This window comes from Meles meles, unplaced genomic scaffold (assembly GCF_922984935.1).
Source record: "Meles meles unplaced genomic scaffold, mMelMel3.1 paternal haplotype, whole genome shotgun sequence".
Taxonomy (NCBI): Eukaryota; Metazoa; Chordata; class Mammalia; order Carnivora; family Mustelidae; genus Meles; species Meles meles.
In genome coordinates, this window is record NW_025721212.1 from 252,774 (window position 1) to 274,502 (window position 21,729).

The 21,729-nt window shown below is 67.2% G+C and overlaps 1 protein-coding gene across 4 annotated transcripts; it reads left to right on the top strand.

Moving 5' to 3' along the window:
* Positions 1-5,282: 5,282 nt before the first annotated feature.
* LOC123936116 (dual specificity protein phosphatase 8) lies at positions 5,283-20,746 on the top strand. 4 transcript variants are annotated; one of them, XM_045996871.1, is made up of 7 exons: positions 5,283-5,436; positions 11,262-11,601; positions 13,210-13,348; positions 17,849-18,015; positions 18,514-18,673; positions 18,926-19,049; positions 19,583-20,746. In XM_045996871.1, the coding sequence occupies exons 2-7, from the start codon at positions 11,371-11,373 to the stop codon at positions 20,640-20,642; spliced, it is 1,881 nt and encodes a 626-aa protein (XP_045852827.1). In that variant the 5' UTR covers positions 5,283-5,436; positions 11,262-11,370; the 3' UTR covers positions 20,643-20,746. The 4 variants fall into 4 exon arrangements, with proteins under 4 accessions (XP_045852827.1, XP_045852829.1, XP_045852828.1 ...); XM_045996873.1 differs by having other exon boundaries at positions 11,262-11,559; XM_045996872.1 differs by lacking the exon at positions 5,283-5,436 and adding an exon at positions 7,585-7,686.
* Positions 20,747-21,729: the final 983 nt, after the last annotated feature.

A 21,729-nucleotide genomic window follows, 5' to 3' on the forward strand; every position in this document is an offset into this window, starting at 1 on the left:
ACAGAGCAGCTGCTGTGGGAGACGGTTGGATGGTTTCTGAGATGTTGTACGTGTACGTCACAGGATCTGGTCATTGGACATCTGGGTATATCCCCCCAAAGACTGGAAAGCAGAGCCTCATACAGATATTGGTACACTGGGGCGCCTGGGGGGCTCAATTGTTAAGCCTCTGCCTTCGGCTCAGGTCACGATCTCAGGGTTCTAGGACCGAGCCCCGCATCAGGCTCCCTGCTCAGCCAAGAGTCTGCTTCTCCCTCTGCCTCTGCCCCTCTGCCCCGCCCCCGCTCCTGCTCTCCCTCTCTCTCAAGTAAATAAACAAAATCTCTAAAAAAAAAAATACCAGTACACAGATTTTCACGGCGGCAGTATTCACAGTAGATAAAGGCGGACACAACCCAAGAAGCGTCCGTGGGCAGAGGAATGGATACGCAAAATCTGGGGTGCTATTCCGCTTTAAAGAGGAAGGAGATTTCTTTTTTTCCTGACACCTGCTACAGCACGGACAAACCTGGAGGACATGACGCTCAGTGAACGAAACCAGACACGAAGGACAAACCCTGCAGGCGTCCACGCGCGAATCCTGGAGGAGTCGAATTCATAGACATAGAAAGTAGAATGCGGGGGCAGGGGCTAGGGCAGGGACAACGGGGTTTAGCATTTAACGGGGACAGAGCTTCAGTTCAGCAAGAGGAAGAAGTTCTGGAAAGGGCCACTGGGGATGGTTCCACAACGTGTAAGTGAGCTCGCCACCGAACCGCACACTTAAAAATGGCCAAAATGCAAGTTTCCTGTTACGCATATCTTATCACAATAAAAAAGTCAGTGAGTCAAGGTTACTACACGATCATTTAGAGGCAAAAAAGGAAAAACCAGAAGCTGAATGTGCGTACAAATGCTCTGAACGTGTTAAAACGCGGAGCCTGGCTTGGCAGGCTTGGGTGGGGGCTGGGCGTCTGGGCTCCTAAGGCAGTCGCCGGTGCTGCGGACACAAGCTGCTGGGGAGGACCGTGACTTACACAGCGCTGGGGGCCACTGACCAGAATGTCCGCTGCAACACTGCTGTGTGTAGAAAAACTTGCGGGCAAGCTACGTGTCCATCGGTAGAGGAATGGCTAAGTGAGGGTCTGTGCACTCAGCGCACACCGGGCCGGCCGCTCGCACGGATGGGGTGGCCTCGCCCGCACCGACCAGGATAAACAGGCTGGAACGTGGGCGGAATTGAAGGACTGATGTTGTGCCCTGATACTTATCCATAAATATTGAAAAGCACACAAGACCCGATCGCGTGCTGTGTGCAAGACCGTTCCCTGACAAAGACAGGCCAGAACACAGCCAGCACTCTGAACGCGGGCTGCCTCTGGACCAGGGCCAGGAGAGCCCTGGGGAGCGCCCAGGATGCGGACTGCTGTTTTTCTAACCTGAATCAAAACCAGAAAGCTGCGGACATGGTCGGGTGTAGGAGATAGATGTTTGTTACAGCATTCTCCGTGTTTCTCAGGGTGTTTAGGGTTTTTGTAGATCATGATTAAAACCCAGGAAAGAAAATCATCTTTAAGGTGTTATGAGAAACATAGAAGGGCGTTGCTCGTTGCGCTGGTCATTTAATGGCCACAGTATGGAGATAATCTGCCATCTGACTCCAGAAAATTCCTTCAACTATCAATGGACGTGCCTAAAATGCAACAGCACACGGACACTGTCACCTGGTGGTGGGAAAGCAGGTCCCTGGATCAACCGGAAAAGCATATTCTGCGGCTGCAGGAGCGGGCGGCCCTGTCTGCGGAGTTCGAAGTTCGGGGACAGGCAGCGCCGACTGCTCGGTCAGAAGGTGAGGGGACAGCTGGCTGGGAGGGGGTTAGGGAACTTCCCGGGTTGACCGGAATGTTGTAGCCCTCATGAGGGGGGTGGTAACACGGGTGCACACAGTTGTCCAAGCCCACCTCCTTGGACAAGGGCGATGGGCATTTTACTGCTAACAATGACGACTTTAAAAAAAAAAAAAAGTCGGGTCGTGGGAAAAGCAAGGCCATGGATACGCTTAGTGGGAGTCTTCGGTGGAAACGCTGAGTTGCAAATCAGCATGAAAAAGCGGACCCCACTCGTCTTTTTGCGCGGAGAGAATGTGGTAAGGAAAGCCCGCCCTGCGCACCCTCCCCGAGGCTAGTCCGGCGCGGCCGGGCGGCAGAGGGCGCGCACGGACCGTCCGGCTGCGCCCGCACCTGCCGGACTCCCGCAGCCGCCTCTGGGGCAGACGCGACCCGCCCATCTCCGAGTCCTGCTCCACAGCTGGGGGCGCGGACCCCCGGAGCCGCGATCACCCAGCGAGCAGCCGTACTTGGACCTGGCCCCGCATGACACGGGGGCCACTGGCTTGAGGGGTTCCCTTCCATGCACCACCGGGGGCTCCGACAGCAGCCCTCCCCAAGCCGCCCCCGCCCCTCCACGTTGCGCCCCTTGGAGCAGGAGTCTCGGCGCCCTGGAGGCGAGCTAGGGGATGGAATTTAGCCCCGGGGTTGGGAAGAACCTGGGACCGAGCTAGTGGCCTTGGAAAATCACAGTACCTCCCTAACCCTGGCCTCACCGCTGCAAAACTCCAGGTTTTCAGTGCTGGTTTGCAGGAGAAGTGACAGGATCATAAAATAATTATGGCCCAAACATGGTTCCCGGGCCAGGCAGAGCCCCAGAGAGCTGCAGGCCACCCCCACCCATTCACCTACTGTGGCTTCCGGAAGGAAAAGAGGACACCATCGCCTGCCCCTCCATTTACTGCCATCTGCTCAGGCTCAGAGAGGAGCTGCCCAGGGCCCCGCCAGCGTTCTTTGTGGCGACGGGCACTCCCAGGCCACCTGTGGGTCCTGGCCATCTCTGAGCTGGGCAGAACAGGAACCCACTTGGACACCGTCCACCTTCCCCCTTTCCTGGGCTCATCCTGGGCCTGGCCAGGGAGCAAGAGCAGCTCCTTCATCTAAAGACAGACAAGGTCCCAACTCCTGTCAGTCCCAGGCCCTCTGGCTCTGTCTCAGCTCCCCGAAGGCCGTGTGCGTTCCCTGCAGCCACCTGGTCCCATCTGAGGCGCAGCCTGAATCCTCCTGCCCCTTCCGAGGGCGCACAACTTTTCAGAGTTGGAGTGGGCCAAAGGCAGCGAGGCCCCACTGCACCCCTCCCCCACCCAGCACCAACCTGGACACGCATCTCTCCAGCTCAGGGTCTGCCCGGGCCAGGATCTCTCCCCCGCAAGGCCCTCTTCCTCCAGGTTCCAGCTAGGGACAGAGACAGCGGAAGGACCTGAACCCAGCCCCAGCCCCAACCTCCAAAGAGCCCCTGGGTTCCCAGTGCTTCCTTCCAGGACAGGCCTGTTTGTCCGTGGTGTTGGCTCTGTGCCAGGAACACCCCCCCACACGCACCCCATATACAAAGATCCTGACATTCTTCCTGCCAGCAAGGAAGGAGGCCCCAGGCACTTCCTACACACCTGCTCTGCGAAGCTTGGAGGCCACAGGTGACAGTGCCTGCTCTCCAGAACTGAGGACCACAAAGGGGCCCCCAGAGCCCCGGCCAGTGCCCACCTGCAGCCCAGTGCCCTCCCGCAGGCCCACACAGAGCTCTGGGGTTTTCTGCGACTCCTCATTCAACCAGGGATAGCTAAGAGTTGCCTCCCAGCTCCCTCCTTCCAAGGGAAGGGACTGCACTCCCTGGGGGCCCGAAGCCCTTCTCAGCCAAGGAGGCCCTGGGAGACCTGTCAAGGGGGTCTCTGCCCTGGGGGCTCCAGGCTGGAGGAGAGATCGCCCTCGCTCACCATCAGGGAGCCTTGGAGGAGGGGGGTGAGAAACATCAGAGTGGTCTCGTCACACCTCCCCCCCCCCCCGCCCCGTAATTACCTTCAAAGGCTCCCATCAGCTCATGGGCCGGGGTCTTTGTTCTCTCTCTCAGAGCTAACCCCCAGCGCCCGGCACAGGGCTGGCCCAGAAGGTGCTCGGAGTAAGTACCTGGTGGATCAGTAGTGCGGGAGGGCATCTCCTTTCCTGGCTCTGCTGGCTCCTGCTCCCGGGCCTCCTCCAAGTCTTTCCTGCCTGGGGGTGGGAGGAAGGGGGGGGTCCCTTCTGCACCTCGGGTGCCTCCACAGCCTCCTCTCACTGCCCGCATGTCACCTTCTGGGGTGGCCTCCAGACCGCCCACCCCCTTGCGTCTGGCCCCTGTTTGTTTCCGGCCCAGCCCTGCTCAAGGTCTAATTACCTATGTTGTGCCCGCTCCGGACTCCCAGCGCGCGGTCCCCAGCGCACCGAGGTCGCCTGGGGGCAGCCCCTCACTGGGGCTGGGGAGAGCACACACGGTCAGAGTGGACCCCATGAGCGCTGGCTAGGGGCGGCTTTTCCCTGCAAGCGCCAGGGGCTGGAGGGGCTCCGGTGGGGCTCGGGGACAGCGCCGCACTGGGGACTCCGTCACCGGAGGACAGATGTGTGACCGGACGCAAACCACCTCGCCTCTGGGCTTCCAGTTTCCTGCCTAGCGACGCGGAAACCCAGCTTCCCACCCCCGGGGTCGTGGAAAGGGTCGGCGTGGGTGCTGCAGGGGAAGTGCCGGCCGGGCCTGGCGCCCCGCGGGCCCCCGAGGCTGGCGGGCGCTCCCCGGCCTGCAGGCCCCGCGCGAACAAAGGTGGGGGCGCGGGAGGCGGCGCCAGCTCGGACCCGGCCGCCGCGGAGGGAAAGCCCTCGCGCCGGGACCCGTGCCGCCCGCCCCTCCTCGGGCGTCAGCGCAGCGAGGCCCGGCGTCCCCGGGCGGCGGGGCCGGGCGCGGGCCCGGGAAGGCTTCCCGGAGGCGGGGGCCCCCGGCGGCACGGGACGGACGCCGTGCGGTCCCTTTAAGAGCCGGTGCAGGGCGAGGGGCGGAGGGCAGAGGGCGGAGGGCGGCGGCCCGCCCGGCCCCCCGCGCCCCCGCCCCCCCGCGGCCGCCGCCTCTGATCTGCACCCGCGGCCCCGCTCCGGCTGACGTCACCTGCCCTCGAGCCGCGCGCGCTGATTGGCTGCAGGTGACGTCAGGGCCTTTTTCGCTCGGCATGACCTCATCCCCGCCGGCCGCCCCGCCCTCCGCCCCGGGCCTGTCACTCGCGGCCGAGCGCGGCGGCCGAGCCGGCTCCGCGCCCCCCGCCCGGACGCCGGAGCCCGAGCCGCGCCGGAGCCGCACCGGCCGCGCCCGCCGAGCCCGGGGTGGGATGCGCGCCGCGAGTGCGCGTGCCCGCCCGCAGTGCGCGCGCCCCGGCCCGAGCGAGCGCTCCCCGCGGCGGCGGCGGCGACGGCGGCGACGGCGACGCGGCCCGCGCGCTCCCCCGGCCCCTGCCCCGGCTGCGCGGGCCCCCGCCGGGCCCATGGGCGGCGCGGCCGAGCGGGCGCGCTGAGCGGGCGCGGGTCCCCGTGCGCCCCGGACGCGAGCGACGGCGAGGTGAGCGGGGCGCCGAGCGGGGACGCGCGGGGCGCGGGCGGGGGCTCGGCCCGGGGGGCGCTGCGTCGGGAGCGCTGGGGCGGCTGCACCCGGCGGGCGCCCGGGAGGAGGAGGCGGGCGCCCGGGAGGAGGAGGCGGGCGCCCGGGAGGAGGAGGCGGCCGCGAGGTGAGCGACCCGGCTGCGGGGGGCGCCGCGGACCGGCCGGGGAAGCCCTTCGCGCGCCTCCCGCAGAGCCCGGTGGACCCCGGCCCGGGCCGCGCGCCCCGCACCGCGCCTCGTCGCCTTTCTCCTCGAAATTCCTTATTTCGCGGGGGAGGGGCATGCAGTGAAGACCCACGGCCTCGGCCCTTTGCGATCCAGCGTGGATCTCCATGGAGCCCTGCGAGAGCCCCAGACCCAAGGATGCCCCCACCCCGCCATGTTGGCCCCAGACTGGAGAAGGTGGTCCCTGCCCCCGGGTTGGGGATGCAGGCCTTGAGCAAAGGAGCGGAGGGTTTTAGCCTGCGGGCGGCTCAGGAAAGGGCCCGTTCCGCGTTCGGTGGGGAGGGACTGCAGATCCATGTCCCCTGTGTGGCCGGGCCTCAGGGTGCTCCGCGGGCCTCTGCAGAATAAAGACCATACGGCCGCCCGCTGCAGAGGCAGCGGCGGGGGCTGGGGGAGGGGCTGGCACTGCCAGGCTGAGCGCAAGCGGGCTCCCTCAGCCTGTCCGCCCACCTTGGCGGGGAGGGGTACCTTACAGTCCGGCCTGGATGGGGCTGCCGTGGGCCCAGCCCCCCTCAGGTCACCCTTCCTGACTTCCTGCTGCAGAAATGTACCGGCTTCTGCAGGGTGGGGGTTGGGGGCCTGGGTGCTGCGGGGATTGCGGGGTGCCGGGGGAGCCCGTGCTGTGGAGGAGGGAGGTGGTAGGGTCTAGTGTTGTTGTGCAGCGTGGAGCGGATGTGGGGGTGTGCAGGCTGGGGGGGGCAGTGATGTCCTGCTGAGCCCCCTGCCCCTGGGGGTCTGAGTGGGGTCCCAGGGTCCGTGCACTCCGCACTGCCTCCCTCAGACCTTGCTCCAAGGGCAGCTCGGGAATGAGCCTAGCATCCCGCGCCCCCACCCCGCTCAGGGAGGACAGATGTCCCAGGAATTCACCGCTCAGATGTTTAATGAGCCCTTGCCTGGTAGAGCAGCTCGTGTGGCCCGGAGCTGGGGGTTCATCCTGAAGTCTGACTGAATCCCGCGGCAGTAGGCCAAGGGCTCTAGGACAGTTGCTGGGCAGTGCTAGTCCCCTGCTGCCCTCGGTCCTCCCTCCGGAAGGCTCCTGTGCCCCAGAGGCTGCCTCCAGGAACGCTGGCCTCCATGCACACGGGGGCAGAAAGATGCCGGAAGTCACCCACCGCTCCAGAACCCTACCCGGCATCCTCTCCTCTCCAGCTGAGGCTGACCTTGGGGCCCGGATGTTTCAAGTGGACAGAGGGCCCACAGGGGTGTGGAAGCCAGAGGGCATCCTGGCTGCATCTCCAGAGGGTGCAGCTTAGAGGGAGGGGAGAGGAAGGAGGCAAAGCCACAGACAGAGGGACATGGGTCAGACTCTGACCACCCGGCCTGCATGGGCTGTGTCCACCTCTGCCTGGCCCGCTCCAGGCTGTGACTGCTCGATGTCCCAGGATGGCCCAGGTCATAGGCGGACCACGACCAGAAGTCCTGCAGATTGCTAGGGCTAGAAACACCCAGTCAGGAGCAGGGGAGACCTAGAAGTGTAGGGTCCTGAGCGTGCCCTCTGAAGGGATCACATGTGGACACCTCCTCCCGCAGGCTCTGCCCAGACCCCGTGAACCGAGGGGGCAGAGCGCCCACCCTACTGTCTCCCAGGCCCGTGGCCTCCCCAGACCAAGTTGGCTCTGCTTGGCCTTGCCACATCACAAAGGGGATGGAGTAAAGGTCAGCTTGGACCCACTTCCATTCAGCCCGGAGAGATGAGGGGGCCAGAAGGGAGAGCATTTGGGGGTCCCTGATGAGAGCTGATGAGGGGAAATGAGCTGACTTGGCGTGAGCCACCGATCAGTCTCTCTCCTGGCCTCTCATGCAGCAGTTTCTGCACCCAGCAGTGCCCCGGGTCACAGCAAGTGGACACCTCAGCATTCCGGGAGCCCCCACAGCCAGGTCCTCCCAGGAGCCTGCCTGTGTATCCACCATTCGGGCTGGAGCCACGTCTGTGAGGGAGAGCCACTGTCCCCCATGGCCGGCAGTCCTGACGGTCGTGTCCAGAGGTAGTGAGTTCCCCGCCACGGTGCGGAGCAAGAGGCATTGGTGAAGGCGCCGTCAGCAGGGACTTTTCTGGCCACGCACGTCCCTTGTTCAGGGACAAGAACATGCCCCGTGGAGGCCCGGGGAGCCCTCGGTGTGATGAGATCTTGGAGCTGCCCCTGGGGTTCGGGTGTCCCGGGGCTTGGGGGAGTTCAGCATGCGGAGGGTGGGAGTGACTGCGCCCAGTGACCTCGCGTGAGCACACACGTCTGCGTGCGGGTGGTCGCACGAGGGGCCGGCGTGGAGAATGGGGAAGAGGTGAGCCAGCAGCGCGTGGACAGTGTGCGGAGGGTCACAGCCTGGCTTCTGTGCCGTGAATGTGGCCTTCCCGGACAAGGGGTGGCTGCCTGCTGCCTTCCGGGCAGGGCCCAGGCAGGTGCGGAGGGGCCTCTGGCCTTGCAACCAGGAACTGCCCAGTCTCCTCAGCGACGAGCCCTGTGATGGGGGGTCCCTGGGCTTGGGCCTCCATCCCACCTCCGTCCCACCGGCGCCCAGGCTCTGGAATCGCAGGACGTAGGTGCTGTGTCCCCTCAGTTCCCAAGAATGGGGTCTGGGCTGAGCCTGGAGTGGGTCCTTGAAATCAGAGAGGCCCAAGACCCTGCAGGGTCAGTGTCCTCTGCCCCCACGCTTCGGCCTGAGACTGTGCTAAGCTCCCCCCAGCCCCGCTGGAGCTCTGGGCCCCGGATCCGGGCACAGCAAGTGAGGGTCCGCCCCCAGGAGCTTTGGATCCACTCCCAGGAGGCCAGGTCCGTGACGGCCCCTGCAGGAGGTGCACTGGGGCCAGACCTTGGCCACTTGGAGAAGGCGTCCCCAAAGGCGGGAGGCCGGGAGCCTGTGTTCCTGGGTGCTCTCGGCAGGTCAGGAGGGCAGAGTGGGGCGGGGGGGTGCCGGAGGAGTGTCACGCCTGGGCTTTGGGTCTCCTGGTGACGCCAGGCCCCAGCTACTGGGCACCTGCAGGCAGCCAGGAGTGGGCCGCGGTCTGCATCGCCCGCCGCCCCGAGCTGGTGCCGCAGGAGCAGCGGTTGCCGGGCGCCTCTGCGGTCGCCATGGCAACGACGGAGGCGCTAACTTGCTAATGAGTCCCCCTCGGCTGCAAATAACAATACTACAGCGGTTAATGGGGCCCCGCTGGAGAGCTCCTTGGGGGAGGTGGGGCTGAGACCAGGTAAGGGGCGGGCGGAGCCTGTCGGCCCACCCCGCAGCCCGCTCCCTGCCCCCTACCACCGCCCCACCCCTCCCCCCACCGTCCTGCAACCCCACAGCCCTGCTGGGCTCTTCCCCACACTCCTCCTGAGCCGGCCTCCCTCCTGTCCTGCAGAGGGAGCGGGCGCCCCTCCGCACCCCAGCCCCTGCCCCAGCCAGTTAGGGATCCGAGGGCAGTGTTTGTGCCCCGTGACTGCAGGGAGGGCAAAGGACCTCCCTCCAGCCCCTTCCCTTGTCCCTGCCCCGCAGCGCTGTTCGGCCTCTCACTTTAGGTGGGAGCCAGTCTGCGCTCACCTGGCTGATGGGAAACCTGCGTGCCCTCTGCCCCCACGCATCTGCCTCAGGGACCGGGCCTCCGCACTGGGCTCCTGGTCAGGCATCCGGGGCAGAGGCTCATGCAGGGGGCCTGGAAGGTGCGGCTGGTCTTGAGGAGCTGCAGACAGCAACTCAGTAGCTTCTCAAAACACCTCGTACAGGAATAGAATCGGGGACCCTCGCCACACAGGCCGCGACCCCCCACAGCAGGCAGGGCCCCCTCAGCAGGGGAGGTCCCGCAGGCAGGTGCAGACTCCACAGACAGGAACCCCCAGCCGGTGAAGAGCCCCTCGGCGTGTGGGGTACCCCTTTTGCTTGTTCGCCTTGCTTGGTTTGGCCCTTGGGAGGGACAGCGGCCCCAGCTGCGCCCCGGGCCTCACCCCCACTGTAGAGGAGCCCGGGCACCTGCCCAAAGAACCGGGCGTCTGTGAACGGGATCCTGGAGCCCTGCCTTCTGGCCAGGGCCATCCCGGACACTTCCCTTTGGGCCAGCTCCGGTGGCCCAGCCTAAGGCTGTTCATGGCCAGCAGGCACAGTCTATACCTGCCTGACACCTAGTTCTCTGTGAAGTCCGCCGTCCCCACCCAGGGGGCTCACCTGAAGAGGGACAAGTGTCTTTGGGGGCCTCACCCGCCGCAGCTGGAGGCTGGGGGCTTACTGAGAGGGCCGTCCTCTGACATCTGCCCCCCAGCCTCTGCAGTGCCAGAGCTGGGCAGGGGTGCGGCGGAGGGAAGACCCCGCATGAACGGCAGTGGTAGAGGCTGTGGGTCCTGACCAGTCCCGGTGGGGTGAGCTGAGGCTAACCCCTCCCCTTCCCCAAGTCTCCACCTGCCCATCTTTACAGTCAAGTCAGCACCCTCGCGCTGTGCGTCCTGGTGGGCTGGGGGGCGAGATGGGCCTGGGAAGGCCGGTCCTGGCAGGCAGCAGGGCAGTGGGGCGTGGGGTGGGGGTGGGAGGTGTGCGCAGAGGCCAGAGTACCAAACCCACAAGAGGGGTCTCAGCCCCAGGATCGGGGGTCCCTCCTTCCTCCACACAGCCCAGCCCGAGAGCCATTGCAGGCCATGCCGAGAGTCCCCGCACCCCAAGGGTCCTACATCTGGGTCACCTACTCTGCCTTTCATCCATACCACCCCATCCTGGGACCTACCAGCCCCTAGAAGGGTCCCCCTAAACCTCAGGCCTTCAGTGTGCCTGACACAGCCGGCCATGCTGCCCGCTCCATTCTGTGGGCGTGTGACACGCTCCTGCAGGGAGACACACTGGCCCCAGACCCTTTTTGCGGCAGGCGCTAGGGCTCAGGCTGAGGGACTTGGACAGCGGCAGGCCTGGAGGAGCCCCGCTGCCCAAGACCTCCCAGGCCTGTCCGGGCACCCGCCCCAGGAGCCCAGCAGCGTGTGCGGAAGCAGCCTGGACCCCCCTTCCTTGGGGTCCAGGTGGTCGGCTCAGGGAGTGAGGCGCTGCACGCAGCTGGAGGGGGCCGGTGTGCTGGGACAGGGAGCGGGTTTTGGAACCTGCCCGGCCCAGACCTCTGGAGAAGACAAGTGGGCGGGGGTGGGGGGTGTGGGCATCCCAGCAGTGGGATGACAGAAGACTTGAGGGCAGAATGAACGGTTCCGCATCAAGTGAGTGTCCGTGAACCCAAGGGCCCGGGGAGGGGTCCTCAGGCCGCTCCTCCCTGTCCAGACCGGTGCTTCCCTCTGGGGTCCCCATCTGCCTTGCTGCGCCCCACTGGGAAGCTGTCGCCGTGGCCGGCACAGTGCAGTGTGGGATGGGACCCTTGGGGCCCGATCTCCGGTCCCATGGCCCACCTCCCGCGTCTGGGGCCTCGCCTTTCATGGGGCCAGAGGGGCTGCTGACTCACCCCAGGCGAGGAAGGGCCCCCGGGTGCCTGCCGGCTCGGCTGTTCCGGTGCCCTTGGGTGCCAGCACAGGCCCTCCTGAGGTCAGCCCTGCCTGGGGTGCTGGCCGGGTGCCCACCGTGGGGGCCCGCAGCCCCGCTCACCATCTGCCTCTCCCTGCAGGTCTGGCACCATGCCAGGGCCCTCTGCACTCTAGGCCACAACCCCGGCCTGCGGAGCAGCCCCTGGGCACTTCAGGGCTCACCCCTTCCCCACCGCCCCCTGCCCCACCATGGCAGGGGACCGACTCCCTCGGAAGGTGATGGACGCCAAGAAGCTGGCCAGCCTCCTGCGGGGCGGACCTGGGGGACCGCTGGTCATCGACAGCCGCTCGTTCGTGGAGTACAACAGCTGTCACGTGCTCAGCTCGGTGAACATCTGCTGCTCCAAGCTGGTGAAGCGGCGGCTGCAGCAGGGCAAGGTGACCATCGCCGAGCTCATCCAGCCGGCCGCGCGCGGCCAGGTACCAGCCCTCGCGCCCCACGCCCTGCCCCACCCCACGCCGCCCCCACCCAGGCTCCCATCACCTCCAGGGTGGGGCGGAGCTCCTCAGCTGGGCACACAGGGGCCCTCCGCTGGCCGCACCCCCGCCCTCAAACCCACGTTGGGCTCCCAGGGTCAGAATGCCGGGCTTGGGCCTGGCAGGCAGCCCCCCCCAACTTCCTCTTGAGGCACAAATGCCCCTCCCCGGGGAGCCCATCTCCCCAGAGACGAGTCCCTACCACCAGAGCCTGCTGACCCTATCTAGGTCCTCACTCAGCCCCGGAGCAGAGGTCTCCCCATGTAAGACTGGACGGTGTCCCTGGGGCCCAGGCCAGGGCTCAGAGGGGCAGTGGACCCAGATGGCAGCTGGTCAGGCGCAGCGCTGAGAACCCAGAGGAAGATGGGGGGGGGGGGCAAGAGGCTTATGCTGAGCAGTTGTGTGCCCAGCCCCCCAGTTCTTTCCCCTGGAGATCTGAGTGACCCAAAATGCTCTCTCCGTGCCCCTCCCCCATGAATGTCCCAGGTCACGTGCAGGGGACAGTCGTGTCTCCATTAGCCAGGAGCATCGGGTCCAGCACCGGGAAGGACCGCTGGCCCCCGACCTGGGAAGGCGGGGGCACCTCCAGTGGGGGAGCGACGTGGCCAGCAGCCGGGAGCTGGGGAAGGGTCTCGGTCACAGGCCCTGCGCCAGCAGAGCTGGATGTGAGGGGACCCAGGTGGCACAGCCGCTTACGGGGAGTTCCCCCCACCCCCCCCACCCCACCCCCCCACCCCCCCCACCCCACCCCCGCCAAGGCCAGAGCGAGCTCCCTGCAGCCTCAATGAGGGGAATCCGGTGACTACTCCCCCCACCCAGTGAGGACTCCCAGGCAGAGCGCAATCCCATTGGCTGCTGGTGACATCATCGACCCAGGGTTGGCGGCTCAGCTGGCTTAGGGGCTGAGTGTGCTTGGGGGGCAGGGCAGTAGCCTCTCGGAGTAAAGGCGACTCAGTAGCTGGTCCCCAGGCTGGGCATTCAGGATGGGAAGAGGGCAGGGGAGCCCCAACGCCTAGCTGCCTCCTGGGTGAAGGGGGGCTCTTACAGCAGCCCCCACGTTTCCCATCGCCGGCTGGGGAATTGCCCACATCCAAAGGCACGCCACCCTCGGAAGCGCTGAAATGGCCCCAGTGACCCTGGGGATGGTTTTCACTTGGCCTCAGCCACCCGAACGGCGTGTGTACCTTCCTGTCACCGTGGCCACCCACGTGTGCCGAGGACCCGGTTACACTCACTGCATCTTATCCTAGGCGGCTGGCCCACTCCGTCCTTAGCGGAGGTGCCTGTGTGAGAGGGCGGGCAGGGGGAGGAGCGTGCCCCTGTTCCTGCTGGCTCTGAGGGCCTGCCTGTGTGGCTGTGGGCACTCGCACCTGTCCAGGTGTGAGCTGTGAGATGGGTGGGTGGCTGAGAGCCCGCCCTCCCCTCCAGGCGGCAAGGAGGCAGAAGCCCCTCCCTGCCACAGCCTGACCGGTAGCAGCAGGTGGCAGCGGGGGGTGGGGGCATCAGGCAGGTGCCCAGCAGTGCCCTGACCTCTGCCCTTCCGGCCTCCAGGTGGAGGCCACGGAGCCCCAGGACGTGGTCGTCTATGACCAGAGCACGCGGGACGCCAGCGTGCTGGCCGCGGACAGCTTCCTCTCCATCCTGCTCAGCAAGCTGGATGGCTGCTTCGACAGCGTGGCCATCCTCACGGGTGAGCTCCAGATAGCCCCCAGCCGGGGGGCTCTGGGCGCCTTCTCCTCACGGCCTCTCCTCACTGGGAGCTTAGCTTTGGCGGGGGGCATCGGGGAGTCAGTCTCTGCATCCACCTCTGCTCTCTTCTCCGAGCCCAGAAACCAGCAGGTACTGGGGGCCGTGTCGGCGGGGGGTGGAGGGCTGTCTCAGTAACTAGAGTTCTCCCAGGCTCCATGGCCACCCCCCCGCCCCCGGACCCACACACTTTAGCTTCCCCTCCAGCATGAGCCTACCCGGCCACTAGCAGGTGAAGAGGTAGGCGGGAGGAAACCCGAGATGCCATCGAGAGGAGGGAAGGGATCTAGGCCGAGATGAGTCTCTGCCCCTCCAGCTGTCCCAGAGGGGGGCATAGGCCCCGTCCTCTGCAAACCCCAGTCTGACCAGAACTGGTCCCAGACAGGGAGTGCCTCTGAAGGCTGCAGCCAGCCCAGGATGCCTGGCCCCTGCTGGGGACCAGTAGAGGTCCCTGTGGGTCTTCCTGGTCCCCAGAAGCAGCCCAGGCACCCCAGAGGCTGGGAAGGCCCCCGTGTACACACACACACACACACACACACACACACACACACACAGGCCCCACCCTGGTTCTTGATGATTCCTTCCTCCTGTTGGCAGGGCCCAGGGCACTTCTGTAGAACCCACCTCCCAGACACGACCCAGTTTCCAGGCATGGGCTGAGCTGGCCTGTCTTGGGTGGTGCACCCTCCCTGCCGGGGTCTGGGGCCTTCGGGGGCGCTCCTGCCCCTGGCCTCTGCAGCCAGGGGCCGTGACCGGTGGGTGGAGGATGGAGAGGGCTGAAGAGGGGGTCAGCAACCTCCCTGCCGCCGGACACCTCTGTACAGTCACCACGTCTGCCCTGAGCAGCCCCTTATGTGTGGGCATGTTGTGGGGTGGTCCGTGGGCATAGGGCTGGCCCTTTGGCAGGGTGCCCGGCGGGAGCATGGACCTTCACCACAGCCCATGGGAGGCTTACGGGTGGGCCCGTGTCGTGCGCAGGTGTCTGGGTCTATGCAGTCAGAGGGCGTCTGCAGCTATGCGTGGCTCTGGGAGGCTGGTGATCTGTGCCTGCTTGTGCGATGGGACATGTGCGATGGGACATGGGGTTTGTGTGCGTGCGTGGGAACTCTCGGACCAGAGGCCACAGAATTGCAGACTCTCTGATTCTACCACTGAACCCTGGGCTCCATGTGAGGGCTGAGCAGGTAGGGAGAAGAGGGAGGGAAGACAGAGGCTCTGGGCTTTCTCACCGGGTGTCCTGAGCAGAACAGGAGCCCAGCCGGGACCCCCAGTTTGTGTGTGTGTGTGTGTGTGCGCCAGTGCCCTCTGGTCAGGAGTGGGAGCCACCAGGCCTCTGAGAGTCTGAGAAACAGGACCCAGAGTAGCGCCCTCCCTGACCCCCAGGCTGCCCAGGAAAACCCGGAACCTCTAGTGCTGTCTCCTCTGGAGGCTGTGGCTCGTCACCCGGCGGCCATAGGGCAGGTCTCCCATGTGCCAGGAGGGCTCACCTGACACTTGGTTCGCTCAACTCTCCGGGCTGCCGCCTGCCCTTTGTTCCCTGCCGGCCCCTCCCTGCGAGGGTAGAGTGTTTGACCCCATTTCCCTGAGGGCCAAGCCAGACAGAAGTCCCGACCCACCGCGGCATGAGAAGGGCTCACGGCGGCACCGAGTCAGGACGCGGACTCGGGGACAGCCTGGGAGCCTGGCCCGCAGCTCCCACCCCCGAGGCCAGCGCAGGGCCGCCGCCGGTGAGAACGGGAAGACAAGGCTGAGTGGGACCCGGGGATGCTGCCCCGCCAGAAAGGGCGAGTGACGGTCCCCGGTCCGTAGCGCAGGGGGACGGGGCTCCGCGGAGGCCAGACGGGGCGCACCCCACCCGCGGTGGGCCGGGCCGGGGCGCGCCGGGAGGACGTCGCGGCCGGGGGCAGAGGGAGGCCCCTCGGGGACCGGGGAGGCTGGCGGCCGCGGAGGAGGGAGGTGGGGCAGGGCGCGGGGTCCGGAACCGGCCGGGACCGCCGCCCCCTCCCCCCGCCCGGCCGCGCGGCGGTGACGTCCGGCGGGGCGGGGGCGGAAGGCGAGCCTGGCCCTTTAAGCGGCGGGCGGCGGGGTGCGCGCTGCGGCGGAATGCGGGCTGCTGCGGCCGCGGCGCCGGCTCGGTGCGCCCCCGCGGCCCGACCCCGCGCGCGCCGCCCTCGGACCCTGGCCGGAGACCGCGGCGGGAGCGGCCCCTGCGCGGAGGGTGCGCGGAGGGTGCGCGGGGCGGGCAGATGCGGGCCCTCCCGGGGCGCGGGGACCGCGGCGGCGGGGCGGGGGCTGCGGGGCGCGCCGCCGGCGTGTGGGCAGGAGAGCGCCTGGAGGGAGCGCGGCCGGGGGCAGGGCCGGCCCGGGGCCGAGCAGTCGGCGCGGTCCGTGCGTCCTGGGCGCGAGCTCCCGTGCGGGTCCGGGGCTCCATTGTGCGGCGGCGCGAGCTGGGAAGCTGCGAGGCAGAGGGGGTGGGTGTCCCTCCTGAAGCAAGGTGCCCTTGGGGATGCCTGGGGGATGGGGGCGACTCCCCCCGGGCGAGGAGTGCCAGCACCGGAGGGTCCCGGCCTGCTGCCACCGATACAGGGTGGACCTCTGCAGCGACCCGGAGCCCGGCGGGGGTGTCCTGACATCCCTGGAGGGGCGGGCCACAGGCTCTGCTGCCCTTGGCCCGGGTGGGGGCTTGTTGGGGTCACCACAAGCTGCTTGGCTCTCCCGGAAGGGGAGGCAGACCTGTGGGGCTTTACCTGAGGGGTTGCAGTCAAAACTGGCGGGTGTGCACCTGTCTAGAGATGCCCCTTTGTAGGGGAAGTTGCTGGTGACATAAGCCCAGCCCTCGGCTTGGGCGATGCCCCCCAGAGAGCGCAGGAGGCATATGGTAGAGACCCTGCAGACCTCCCATCTTCTAGGGTGGGGGGCGTTGTCCTCCAGCAGGAACACCCAGGGGAGCCCAGCCCCCGCACCAGGGCAGCTTTCAGCTGTGTGCCGCGTGCCAGCGGTGCTCACGGTCAGCCACTTCTCCCTGTCCAGCCAGCAGGTTGCCAAGGTAGGGAGAGCTTCTCCTCCAAGGCAGCTGCCTCCACAACCTCAGCCTGCAGGCCCCCCCTCACCCTGCCCCCCACCAAAGGCAAGCCGTCATTGGGGACACAAGGAACGCTCGTGGCATGCACTCTGGTTGGGGGTTTGCACAAACGGGCCGTGGAGCTGGGCCAGGGGTGAAGGCTGAGGGCCTGCATCTCTGTCCTGGGAAATCAGCCAGGTGTCAGGCACCTGCTGTGTCTGCGGACCGGGAGAGAGCACTGGGGCTCACGTGGCCTGGGCCCCCGCCTCACTCCCCTGCCTCGTCCCAGTGCACTAGGGTGGGCATCTGTCCACTTGAACTCTGTAGTGGATCAGTCCACGGAGGGCAGGGAATGTCCACAGGCCTCGTGTCCCCCAAAGTGTGGTTTGCCCCCGAGTGGCCGCCAGGGAGTGTCATCTCACCGGACAGGAGCTGGCGGCCACCCAGCTGCCTGGGTGCGGGCCGCTTAGTTCTCCGCGTGTCTTCACGGCAACCACCTCTGTCGAGACTCACAACTGTGCTATGTGGCAGGCTGGCTGTGGAAACTGGCCAGAGGTGTAGTGAGTCCCGCCCACGGTCACTCACGGAGTCAGATACACTAGGGATTCCCACTGGAGTCTCTGAGGCTGGCAGATGGGCTCCTTCCTCTGACCTGTGGCCCAGGACGTGGAGGTGCAGGGAAGGCAGTGGGCACCTACCAGCCGCGTGTAGCCTGCGTGCCCACTGCTGGGCCTGCTTGCTCCCCGTCCTCTGGTGCCGTGCTCTGGGCAGAAGGGAGCCCCACCCGAGCCCAGGTGCCCTGCAGGCTGTGCAACTTCCAGGAGGTGACGTCATGCCCAGGGGCAGGAGGGCCCCCTCCAAAGCCCTTGCCTCCTGGTCCCGGCACCTAGGCTTGGCCAGGGGCTCCCAGCCAACTAGCGTCAGGGAGGGATTGCGTCAGCCCCAGGGGAGAGGCAGGAAGGCCCAGGCTGGCCCCTGGCCACCACAGGCACAGAGAGCCACGCCCTCCACCGGGCTTCCAAGGCGTCGGCGCCGCCCCCTCCCCAGTCCTGCATGTGCTGGGCCAGCCCGCAGCCTCGAGCCGCGTTTATGGGCATCACAGCGGCGTCCTGGTGGGCGCAGCTCCTAATTAGTCCTGGGAGGAATGCGGGCGGCGTACGGATGGGCTGTATATGCGCCCAGCACGCGCCCCGACTCTGTGAGCGCAGCCCTCCGGCACCCAGCGCTGACTCCAGGTGCTCCGGCCAGAGTCTCACCACCTGGCACCGCGTGGGGCAGGGGGTCCAGGCTGCGGCCAAGACGGAGGGATGGTCGGGTGCCCAGGGCTCCCTCTCATGCCCCAGCCAGCCGGCCGCCTGACTCACATCTCCCCTCCTCCTGCAGGGGGCTTCGCCACCTTCTCCTCCTGCTTCCCTGGCCTCTGTGAGGGCAAACCAGCCGCCCTGCTGCCCATGAGCCTCTCCCAGCCCTGCCTGCCTGTGCCCAGCGTGGGCCTCACCCGCATCCTGCCCCACCTCTACCTGGGCTCGCAGAAAGATGTCCTGAACAAGGTGCGCACACAGCCGGGCTCTGGCTGTCTGGAAGGGGGGAGAGGCCAGAGCTCAGATGCGGTTCCAGGGCGCTGTTTGGGGAGGGGGGCGAGAAGGGAGCTGAAAGCCAGCGAGGGGTGGATGAGCTTGGGGTGGGGGAAGCCTGGGATGGGACGCAAGGGGCCTGGGGCCGGACCAGAGCCTTGCGGGTGGATAAGCAGCTCCCGGCCCCTTAGGCGGTGGAGCCCACATGCCAAACAGCTGATGTCACTGGCCCCCCGGCAGCCCTGAAAGAATCCCGTGTTGTAAAGCTGCGATGAGGGAAGAGGGAAAGGCACCGCCCAGGCAGCCGTAACATTCCTGGGAGCCTACCTCAGGCGGCGGGTGGCGCTTGCGGGGACCAGCCTCCCGGCTCCCCAACCCCCCCCACCGCCGGAGGCTCAAACTCCAGGTGGAAGGGGGGAGGGGCTCCCACCTCCAGGCCACCCCCCCCTCCAGCCCGTCCTCCCGCCCCTCCAGGACCTGATGACCCAGAACGGAATAAGCTACGTCCTCAATGCCAGCAACTCCTGCCCCAAGCCGGACTTCATCTGCGAGAGCCGGTTCATGCGCGTCCCGGTCAACGACAGCTACTGCGAGAAGCTGCTGCCCTGGCTGGACAAGTCCATCGAGTTCATCGGTGAGTGGGCGAGGGAGGGGCGGTGGGGGGTGGTTGGGGATGTGGGGGCTCCGGGGAAGGGGGCAGCACCAGGTGTCTCCCGGAGGGGTGGGGGCAGGAGGCAGGGGAGAGGCTCAGTGACTGTGGGGGGCCTGGGCCAGAGATGTGGGGCTGGGGTTGTGGGCGGTGGGGCCGGTAAGGTCCCCTGCTGGGGTTAGAGAAGGGCCCTGAACCCTGACCCGCCACCTGCCCCCCCACCGGCCCTGCCGCCAGATAAAGCTAAGCTGTCCAGCTGCCAGGTCATCGTGCACTGTCTGGCCGGCATCTCCCGTTCCGCCACCATCGCCATCGCTTACATCATGAAGACCATGGGCATGTCCTCGGACGATGCCTACAGGTAGCCTCTCCTTTCTTCCTGGGCCCAGAAGTTTAAGGCTGGAGATGGCCCTTCCCATGCCCCTCTCCACCCACTAGCAGCCGCATGAGGCGGGAGCCCGGCCCCAGCCCCCCATGGGTCTGCACATCAGCTGCGTGCCCAAGCGTGGGCCGGGGGAGATGGGCAGGGAGCCTCGCTTCAAAGCAGCCCCCTTCTCCCCAGGTTCGTGAAGAACCGGGGCTCCAGCGCTCCTGGGTGGATCTGCACATCCGCTGTGTGCCCAAGTGTGGGCAGGGGGTGTGGGGAGGGGGGGCGGGGGAGCAGGAGAGGCAGAAGGAGGGGAGGAGAGGAAGTAGGAGGAGGGGCTGGGGGCAGGGAGAGCAGGGGGAGAGCTGGAGGAGGGGGGGAGCAGGGGTGGGGGAGGGACAGGGGACGGGGCCCCAGGGAGAGCAGGGGGAGCAGAAGGGGTGGGGGCGGGGGGAGGGACGGGGAGGGGACATGGGGGGCAGGGGAGGGGCAGGGAGCCGCGTCTCAAAGCAGCCCCCTCCGCCCAGGTTCGTGAAGGACCGGCGCCCCTCCATCTCGCCCAACTTCAACTTCCTGGGCCAGCTGCTGGAGTACGAGCGCAGCCTGAAGCTGCTGGCCGCCCTGCAGGGAGACGGGGCGCCCCACCCCGGGACGCCCGCGCCCCTCCCGGGCCCCGCGGCCCCCCTGCGGCCGCTGCCACCACCTACCTCAGAGAGCGCCGCCGCCGGGAGCGCCGCGGCCGGTGCGGCCAGGGAGGGCGCGCCGGGCGCCGGTGGGGAGCTGCCCGCGCCCGCCGCCGCCGCCCCGGCCACCAGCGCGCTGCAGCAGGGCCTGCGCGGCCTGCACCTCTCCTCCGACCGCCTGCAGGACACCAACCGCCTGAAGCGCTCCTTCTCGCTGGACATCAAGTCGGCCTACGCCCCCAGCCGGCGGCCCGACGACCCCGGGCCCCCCAACCCTGGGGAGGCCCCCAAGGTGTGCAAGCTGGACAGCCCATCGGGGGGCGCGGTGGGCCTGCCCTCCCCGGGCCCCGACAGCCCAGACGCGGCGTCCGAGTCGCGCCCGCGCCTCCGCCGGCGGCCCCGGCCTCCCGCCGGCTCCCCGGCCCGCTCCCCGGCGCACGGCCTGGGCCTGAACTTCGGCGACGCCTCGCGGCAGACTCCGCGGCTCGGCCTCTCGGCGCTGTCGGCCCCGGGGCTGCCGGGCCCCGGCCAGCCGGTGAGCCCCGGGAGCTGGGCGCCGCCGCTCGACTCCCCCGGCACGCCGTCGCCCGACGGGCCCTGGTGCTTCAGCCCCGAGGGCGCGCAGGGCGCGGGCGGCCCGCGGTTCGGTCCCTTCGGCCTGGCGGGCGCGCAGGGCTCAGGGGGCGGCGACCTGCGGCGGCGGGAGGCGGCCAGGGCCGAGGCCCGGGACGCGCGGACCGGCTGGCCGGAGGAGCCGGCCCCGGAGACGCAGTTCAAGCGCCGAAGCTGTCAGATGGAGTTCGAGGAGGGCATGGTGGAGGGGCGCGCGCGCGGCGAGGAGCTGGCCGCCCTGGGCAAGCAGGCCAGCTTCTCGGGCAGCGTGGAGGTCATCGAGGTGTCCTGACGGTGGCTGGGGACCCAGCGCCCGGCGCTCCGCTGCCCTCGGCTCCCTGGCCCGGGCCGCCGGCAGCCGGGCCCACTATAAATATATATTATATATAATGCAAAGAAAGGTAAATGGTTTTACTGCGATTTTTATCGAGAAGTAAATATTTCAATTTTTTATTTATTTAAGCTGTTCATTCTGGCAACGATTTGGCAACAGTGCGGGCGGCCCTCGGCCCTCTATTTTTACTGTCTGGTATTTAAACTGAAACACACGTTTCTAAGCAATATGAGGCCACCTTCAGTCCCAAGCTGGGGTGCCAGGCCTGGGGTCCCCTCCCCGCCCCCCCTCCCCCAGGAAACACTGCTGACCTTGCAAAGAGGCTGCCGAGCTTTCGTGCACTTTTTACATAAGAAAAAGGGGAAAAAGGAGAAAAAAAAACTTTACCACAAACTGAGCCGCAAAACCTCCCTGTCTCTCCCTGCCCCCCCCACTCCTCCTCCTCTGCTCCTTTCTCGGGCTCTGCACCAAAGTCTAGGGGGGGAAGTGTCCCAGGAGCTGGGGTGTGGCCGAGGCGGCTCTGCCCCCTGGAGGCCCCCCACCACCTGCCCGCCCCACTACCCACCCTGCCCCTCGCCTGGCCGGGGGTGGCTGGCATGCGGCCTAGAGAGGTGAGGGTGTTCGGAGGGGCTGGGGCTAGAACAGGTTAGGGGCTCGGTGGGTGTCAGATTGCGTGGGTGCCGGGCAGGGATGGGATGGAATGGCCCCCACTCCTGCCTGAGCCCACGTCCTTCCACGGGTGCGGCAAGACTGTCCCGCGCAGGCTGCTCTCCTGTCCTCCACTTGGTGGGGCTGCAAGACACCACCCGCCAGGTGGGGGACAACAGGAGAAGCTCGGCCCCCGGGGCGTCAGGCCGGGAGAGCTGGGCTAGCCAGCGCTGGCTCCCCTGGTCACAGGGCGGATGGGTTTAGAGTTCTGGGCTCTTCCCCACCCAGGCCCCAGGCCCCAAGCCAGACCCAAATTCGGGTATGTTCCCGCAGGTGGGGGGCGTCCGTGAGGAGCTGGCTGCCTTGCGGGGGGGGGGGGGGGTGGTCAAGCACCTGG

Excerpts from the sequence above, each read along its gene's own strand:
- LOC123936116 (XM_045996871.1), top strand. The coding sequence starts at position 11,371 with ATGGCAGGGGACCGACTCCCTCGGAAGGTGATGGACGCCAAGAAGCTG. Across the intron at positions 11,602-13,209 it reads AGCCGGCCGCGCGCGGCCAG|GTGGAGGCCACGGAGCCCCA; the intron begins GTACCAGCCCTC and ends TCCGGCCTCCAG. Across the intron at positions 18,016-18,513 it reads AGAAAGATGTCCTGAACAAG|GACCTGATGACCCAGAACGG; the intron begins GTGCGCACACAG and ends CCGCCCCTCCAG.